At 43.0% G+C, this 7,940-nt stretch overlaps 1 protein-coding gene across 1 annotated transcript; it reads left to right on the top strand.

The window, feature by feature from the left end:
- Positions 1 to 786: 786 nt before the first annotated feature.
- On the top strand, positions 787 to 7,339 carry chia.1 (chitinase, acidic.1). The gene is made up of 12 exons (XM_046334432.1): positions 787 to 848; positions 1,623 to 1,690; positions 1,864 to 1,893; positions 2,175 to 2,379; positions 2,481 to 2,537; positions 2,890 to 3,055; positions 3,230 to 3,354; positions 3,527 to 3,650; positions 3,794 to 3,976; positions 6,454 to 6,570; positions 6,683 to 6,809; positions 6,945 to 7,339. The coding sequence occupies exons 2-12, from the start codon at positions 1,666 to 1,668 to the stop codon at positions 7,151 to 7,153; spliced, it is 1,368 nt and encodes a 455-aa protein (XP_046190388.1). The 5' UTR covers positions 787 to 848; positions 1,623 to 1,665; the 3' UTR covers positions 7,154 to 7,339.
- Positions 7,340 to 7,940: the final 601 nt, after the last annotated feature.

Genomic DNA, 7,940 nt, shown 5'->3' on the forward strand with positions numbered 1-7,940 from the left:
TTTGCATGGATGATGTAGCATGATCAAAGATTGCTTTATAATGTCAGTTGTGACATATCAGGATGAATAGCCCCTAAATACTTGCCATTTTACCTAGTGTGCGTCATTTCATCTATTAGGGAGGGGGGACCTGGGTTGATTGTCTCAAGGGTTGGTTGTCACAGTCCTTATTATTACCAATCTAGAGCTTGCTGTGTAATATTAAAATATGTCAATTATTTGAAAGATCTCATCCATCTGGTCAATTCATGTCAGCATGACATGTTTCACGTTTTTATTAGTCGTATGTACAGAATATACACATGGTATACACCATCCATACACTGTGTATGCAAAGACATGCATACACAAACAAATTTACTCAAAATGTCATATGTTGCTCTCACGGCATAAAATGCAGAATTTTGTTGGGAATATTTTTCGATCAAAGAAAGGCTTGGCTATTTCTAAGACTGTAGTTCCTGTTACAAAAGGAATAAGCAACTAGCAAACACTGTGACAACCAACCCAAGAATGGAGCATGTGTTTGATGGCTTGTAGCTCAACGTTGGAATACGATATGAGGATAGAAAGGGTCCCTACTGTATGTCAACCCAAGGCCTTGGTATTTCTATTAAGGATTAAAAGAGTCTTGTAAAAGATATACTAGTGCTGAGAAATACACGAGAGTAAAAAGTGTGAAAGCCAACTCCGGTCTCCCCTAATCAGTCAATCTCCCACTACCCAGAATAGCCGGGAAACTTATCACTTGCACTTTGATACCAATTATTATTAAGGAAAGTGAAAAGTATAAATAAGCAAGAACAAAGCACAGCTAGAAACTCGCCCTCTGTCACTGGTGGAGAAAGGTAATACGATCACATCCATATTCATGTGTTGCATGTAATATGTCATGTTATATTCATGTATGTAACATAGCTTGTCATTTCATATGTAATATCACCGCTATGTTGCAACTTACTTATCATGCAGGACATGGTGATAACAGTGTGTTTATTAATTAATGTGTGAATAGCATTTGAAAAGATTTAGGTTTGTTAACAGTGGATATAAGTGTGTGTATGCTTAGATCAGACTTGGTTCAAATACATGATTGAATACACTGCAGGGTGGGTGGAGTTGACCCTTTTGGTTATGGTGGCCAGAGCGTAAATAAAGGTTACATTTCTAACGTTTCAAAATGTTTTTAAAAACTACATTTTTGGGGACTTTTTAATTGGTTCCATTATACCAGTCAAGTTACAGTATGTGAAGTGCACTTCAAGTATTTGAAAGTGTTTATACATTTCACCTAGGTCTGGGTATACATGAATGTGATTTTGTTTAACATCCAGCTAATCAAGAACAATAGTTACATGGGTTACTAAATGTTAGAGATTGTGAAATACAAACACTATCCAATACTTTGTGATATCTAATATTTACAAACTTGGTTGACCTGAATGAACAACATAACAACAGAATTGCACTCTGCTTTTAAAAAGTATTTCATGTATAAAATGTTATAATTGCATAATTATACGATTTCGTTATATATTTATATTTAAGAATGTATTTATTAAGTCATTTGTTTGTTTATTTGTATGTATTCATTTATTTTAATAATCTATCCTTTCTTTCAGGTACATTGTTTCTAAGGAAAACATACTTTATTTTTACAACACAATGGCCAGACTTACTGTGCTTGCAGGTACATGCCTATGCCGCCTTCAGTCATTACCATCACTATCATCATCCCCATCGTCCTTGTCGTTATCATCATCCTCCTTATCATTATCATCATCCTCATTTTATTCTTCAACATGACCCACTGGCAAACGAGTCCCTAGTGTCTACTCTGTTAACTCAGTAATCTTTCCTCAGGTCTGGGCCTTCTGCTGATGTTGCAGATTGGTAAGCTTTTCCCTCATCAACTTTTTTACATTTCTCAATTGACATGTTTAAACCATATAGATTAAGATTGTGTTCAATCTAATTCTGTGGTTTAAATCTCCTTATCTGAGCCCCAATTACACCTCTGAGGCTCGGTAATCCTACTCAAATTCATGCATCCTACATAAGCATTTAAAATTAGGAATCCCATAAAGTAAAATAATCCAACCCATTATTTTAGAGCACCCCAAAGGGTCAATGTGAAATTCAGTCTCTGGATAGATTTCCTCTTCTACCTTCAGCTGCCTCCACCAAACTGGTGTGTCACATGACCAACTGGTCCCAGTATCGCCCAACCACTGGGAAGTTCACCCCCGAGAACATCGACCCATTTCTCTGCACCCACGTGATCTACGCCCTGGCCACTATCAACAGCTTCAACCAGGTCGCCCCTATCGAGTGGAATGACGAGACCCTCTACACGAGCCTCAACCACCTGAAGAATGTGTGAGTGACTCTGGGTTGACATCAGTAAGAGTTGGGCCTTAGTTAATCATTCCATGGTGAACACTAGGTTTGACTCCTCATCTTACCTCTCTGATCTGCAGGAACCCAATGATGAAGACTCTGCTGTCTGTCGGAGGCACAGTCAATGGACTTAGCCCGTAAGTCTCTTATTGGTTCTTCACAGTATTTTATTGCGATTTCACAGCTCTCCAAAAGCATGGTTTTTGATAAGATAAAATTTAACTTTCACATCTTTCCACTACTCCACATTAAACAGATTTGTGTTTTTGTACCCAGCATCTAAAAAAGTAAATTTCAATGGTGCAGGTTTTTATTGTTTCCCATTCCACTCCTTTTTTTATCAGGTTTAATCATTGTGTTTTATCATAGTGTTTAATCATAGTGTTTTATCATAGTGTTTATCATATTGTTTTCAATTTCCCTACTTCTGCACATCAATAGACTCAGGACCAGAGAAACGGTTTACATTGTCTCCCTCCACCCCTCTAGATTCATCGGCATGGTGTCCAAGCCTGAGGGCCGCCAGGCCTTCATCAAGTCTGCAATCAGCTACCTGCGTTCCCATGGCTTTGACGGTCTCAACCTGGCCTGGGAGTTCCCCACTCAAAACGGCAGCCCCGATGGAGACAGGGAGAGATTCACCAAGCTCGTCAGAGTAAGCTTGCACATAAACTTTTTTACTGACAGTTATTTGCACCTTTATTTTTCAATGTGTTTCTGTCATTTTCTGTGGCTTGTTATCGTTGTAGCTCTGTCTATCCAGCTCAGCCAGAAGGGCCATATAGTTTTGACTATTTTCTGTACCTAATGTCTATGTATGGCTTAACAGGAGCTGCAGAAGGCCTTTGAGAATGACGCTAAAGACACCAGGCTGACCCAGTTGCTTCTGTCTGCCAACGTGGCTGCTCTTCAGCCCACTATCAACTCCAGCTACGAGGTGGCCCAGATCGCCAGGTACTGTAGACATCATGGGTCTGGGAGAAACCCACTCAGCTGATATAAGTCTTTGATATAAATTGAAGTCTCTGTTTTCTCTCTTTCTCTTTTTTATCTCTCTCCCTCACTCTCCTTTTCAAACAAACACACTTTATATACTTCATTCCCCTGTCTATTCATGTCTCTGCAGCTCTCTGGACTTCATCAACGTGATGACCTATGACTTCCACGGACACTGGGAGAGAGCCACAGGACACAATAGCCCACTGTTCCGCAGCAGCCATGACTCGGGGACACACTACCACTTCAATGTCGTAAGACACACTTTCTTTTTTAACATCTACAGCAAGTTTTTCACCAGGAAACTTGTGAAGAAATTATGTAAATATAGGAAATATTGGTATAGATGTCCTCCATTGTAGCTCCCTTGTCTTATCCACCTGTCCCTATGTGTTAGGACTCTGCCATCACCTACTGGCTGGACAACGGGGCTCCCGCTGAGAAGCTGCTGATGGGTTTCCCCACCTATGGCCGTACCTACCGTCTCACCACCTCCAACACTGGCCTGGGAGCCCCCACAAACGGCCCGGCTGACGCTGGCCCCTACACCCGGGATGCAGGATACTGGTCCTACTACGAGGTGCGCTAAAACTTGAATAACTATGTTCATGATCATACATCTGAACTATATATATATATATATATATATATATATATTATTTTTTTTACTCAAAGCACACAGGCCACAAATCTCAAAACACTATACGCCATTTCAAATCAAATCTAATTTTATTTGTCACATACACATGGTTAGCAGATGTTAATGCGAGTGTAGCGAAATGCTTGTGCTTCTAGTTCCGACAATGCAGTGATAACCAACAAGTAATCTAACTAACAATTCCAAAACTGCTGTCTTATACACAGTGTAAGGGGATAAGGAACATGTACATAAGGATATATGAATGAGTGATGGTACAGAGCAGCATACAGTAGATGGTATCGAGTACAGTATATACATATGAGATGAGTGTGTAGACAAAGTAAACAAAGTGGCATAGTTAAAGTGGCTAGTGATACATGTGTTACATAAGGATGCAGTCGATGATGTAGAGTACAGTATATACATATGCATATGAGATGAATAATGTAGGGTAAGTAACATTATATAAGGTAGCATTGTTTAAAGTGGCTAGTGATATATTTACATCATTTCCCATCAATTCCCATTATTAAAATGGCTGGAGTTGGGTCAGTGTCAATGACAGTGTGTTGGCAGCAGCCACTCAGTGTTAGTGGTGGCTGTTTAACAGTCTGATGGCCTTGAGATAGAAGCTGTTTTTCAGTCTCTCGGTCCCAGCTTTGATGCACCTGTACTGACCTCGCCTTCTGGATGATAGCGGGGTGAACAGGCAGTGGTTCGGGTGGTTGATGTCCTTGATGATCTTTATGGCCTTCCTGTAACAACGGGTGGTGTAGGTGTCCTGGAGGGCAGGTAGTTTGCCCCGGTGATGCGTTGTGCAGTCCTCACTACCCTCTGGAGAGCCTTACGGTTGAGGGCGGAGCAGTTGCCGTACCAGGCGGTGATACAGCCCGCCAGGATGCTCTCGATTGTGCATCTGTAGAAGTTTGTGAGTGCTTTTGGTGACAAGCCGAATTTCTTCAGCCTCCTGAGGTTGAATAGGCGCTGCTGCGCCTTCTTCACGACGCTGTCAGTGTGAGTGGACCAATTCAGTTTGTCTGTGATGTGTATGCCGAGGAACTTAAAACTAGCTACCCTCTCCACTACTGTTCCATCGATGTGGATAGGGGGTGTTCCCTCTGCTGTTTCCTGAAGTCCACAATCATCTCCTTAGTTTTGTTGACGTTGAGTGTGAGGTTATTTTCCTGACACCACACTCCGAGGGCCCTCACCTCCTCCCTGTAGGCCGTCTCGTCGTTGTTGGTAATCAAGCCTACCACTGTTGTGTCGTCCGCAAACTTGATGATTGAGTTGGAGGCGTGCGTGGCCACGCAGTCGTGGGTGAACAGGGAGTACAGGAGAGGGCTCAGAACGCACCCTTGTGGGGCCCCGTGTTGAGGATCAGCGGGGAGGAGATGTTGTTGCCTACCCTCACCACCTGGGGGCGGCCCGTCAGGAAGTCCAGTACCCAGTTGCACAGGGCGGGGTCGAGACCCAGGGTCTCGAGCTTGATGACGAGCTTGGAGGGTACTATGGTGTTGAATGCCGAGCTGTAGTCGATGAACAGCATTCTCACATAGGTATTCCTCTTGTCCAGGTGGGTTAAGGCAGTGTGCAGTGTGGTTGAGATTGCATCGTCTGTGGACCTATTTGGGCGGTAAGCAAATTGGAGTGGGTCTAGGGTGTCAGGTAGGGTGGAGGTGATATGGTCCTTGACTAGTCTCTCAAAGCACTTCATGATGACGGAAGTGAGTGCTACGGGCGGTAGTCGTTTAGCTCAGTTACCTTAGCTTTCTTGGGAACAGGAACAATGGTGGCCCTCTTGAAGCATGTGGGAACAGCAGACTGGTATAGGGATTGATTGAATATGTCCGTAAACACACCGGCCAGCTGGTCTGCGCATGCTCTGAGGGCGCGGCTGGGGATGCCGTCTGGGCCTGCAGCCTTGCGAGGGTTAACACGTTTAAATGTCTTACTCACCTCGGCTGCAGTGAAGGAGAGACCGCATGTTTCCGTTGCAGGCCGTGTCAGTGGCACTGTATTGTCCTCAAAGCGGGCAAAAAAGTTATTTAGTCTGCCTGGGAGCAAGACATCCTGGTCCGTGACTGGGCTGGATTTCATCTTGTAGTCCGTGATTGACTGTAGACCCTGCCACATGCCTCTTATGTCTGAGCCATTGAATTGAGATTCCACTTTGTCTCTGTACTGACGCTTAGCTTGTTTAATAGCCTTACGGAGGGAATAGCTGCACTGTTTGTATTCAGTCATGTTGCCAGACACCTTGCCCTGATTAAAAGCAGTGGTTCGCGCTTTCAGTTTCACGTGAATGCTGCCATCAATCCACGGTTTCTGGTTAGGGAATGTTTTTATTTTTTGTGTAGTTTGTTTGTTTATCTGTTTGTTTGTCATTATCTAACTTAATGTTTCGCTCCTCCCAGGTCTGCTCCTTCACCTCCGGTGCCACTATCGAATGGATTGATGAGCAGAAGGTCCCCTACGCCGTCAAAGGCAGTTCCTGGGTGGGCTACGACAGCAAAGAGAGCTACGCTGCCAAGGTACATGCCAGGAACATCTGAGTCAATATCAATCAATCATGCAATCAGCTGATTTATCTCTAAAGCCATGTCCATGTTAGCACATCTGTCTGTGTCTTCTTTGCTTCATCAGGTCCAGTGGCTGAAGACCAAGAACCTGGGAGGAGCCTCTGTGTGGACCCTGGACATGGATGACTTCAGTGGTGCTTTCTGTGCTGATGGCCCCTTCCCTCTCGTCAACCACCTCCGCAACTCTCTGGGTAAATTAACTTACATTCAGTTCAATTCAATTCAGTTGACTTTACAAACCTCTAAGTCAAGTACAGTAAAGCTATACAGTATGTAGGTCTATATATCATCTCAAACTCTCCTCCCTTTCTCCCTCCCTCTCCCAGGCTTCGCCCCCAAGCCCACCACCACTCGGGCACCCACCACCACCCCAGACCCCATCCTCAGCTTCTGCTCTGGACGCCCAGACGGCCTGTACGTCAACATCTTCGACAACACCACCTACTTCCAGTGTTTCCGTGGCAACACCTACCTGCACAAATGCCAGCCCGGCCTGGTCTATGTTGATGCCTGCAAGTGCTGCAACTGGCCCTGAATTACTGCTAGCTATGTACTGTAGGACTAATTAGTCAGAATGCCATAACAACCTTCAATGACAACATGCTGTTACGGCAATAACCTACCTTAGCAACTTAGTCATGAAAATAAATATATTATTAATTAATTTTGTCCTTTCTTGTTTGCTACAATCTTCCTCAATAAAAAAAACATATCATGTGAATGTATACTTTTTTTGACATAGAATCACAGGATTTTCAGAGTTTTTTTCCAATCCTGTATATTGATTATGAAATTATGAAAAATATTAACAACGTTCCACCCATGAGGCCACTAGAAGGCAATCTGGTCATTTTAAATGTGTTAACATTTGTTTAAATGTAACCTTTATTTAACTAGGCAAGTCGCTTATGAACAAATTCTTATTTACAATGACCGCCTACACAAGCCAAACCCGGACGCTGCTGGTCCAATTTTGCGCCGCACTATGGGACTCCCAATCACGGCCGGTTGTGATACAGCCTGAATTCGTTTGACTGCAGGAAAGAGCTACAATGCATACAGTATATCAAGCATTTAGTCAATGGTCTCTCTCCTCTCTGCAAATATAACCACAAACATATAAGAATGTGTCATAATCAATTACATTACTATAGTTTAGCAATTTTCTCTTGGTCTCAAAGAACTTCCCAAAGTTAGGGGGTTACCTTGTGTCATCTCACACAATATTATACATAACAGCCAATGTTATATTATTACCAGTTTACCAAGTCATTTCTAAGTTAATATCGGGGACTGAAAAATAAAGCAACATTTTATATTTT

Source organism: Oncorhynchus gorbuscha, linkage group LG03 (genome assembly GCF_021184085.1).
Source record: "Oncorhynchus gorbuscha isolate QuinsamMale2020 ecotype Even-year linkage group LG03, OgorEven_v1.0, whole genome shotgun sequence".
NCBI classification, from domain to species: Eukaryota; Metazoa; Chordata; class Actinopteri; order Salmoniformes; family Salmonidae; genus Oncorhynchus; species Oncorhynchus gorbuscha.

What these genes read in the sequence shown, in the direction of transcription:
- chia.1 (XM_046334432.1), top strand. Translation starts at nt 1,666, where the DNA reads ATGGCCAGACTTACTGTGCTTGCAG. An exon ending in TCTGCTGATGTTGCAGATTG is followed by an intron (nt 1,894 to 2,174) that starts GTAAGCTTTTCC and finishes TTCTACCTTCAG; the next exon opens with CTGCCTCCACCAAACTGGTG. An exon ending in CTCAACCACCTGAAGAATGT is followed by an intron (nt 2,380 to 2,480) that starts GTGAGTGACTCT and finishes TCTGATCTGCAG; the next exon opens with GAACCCAATGATGAAGACTC.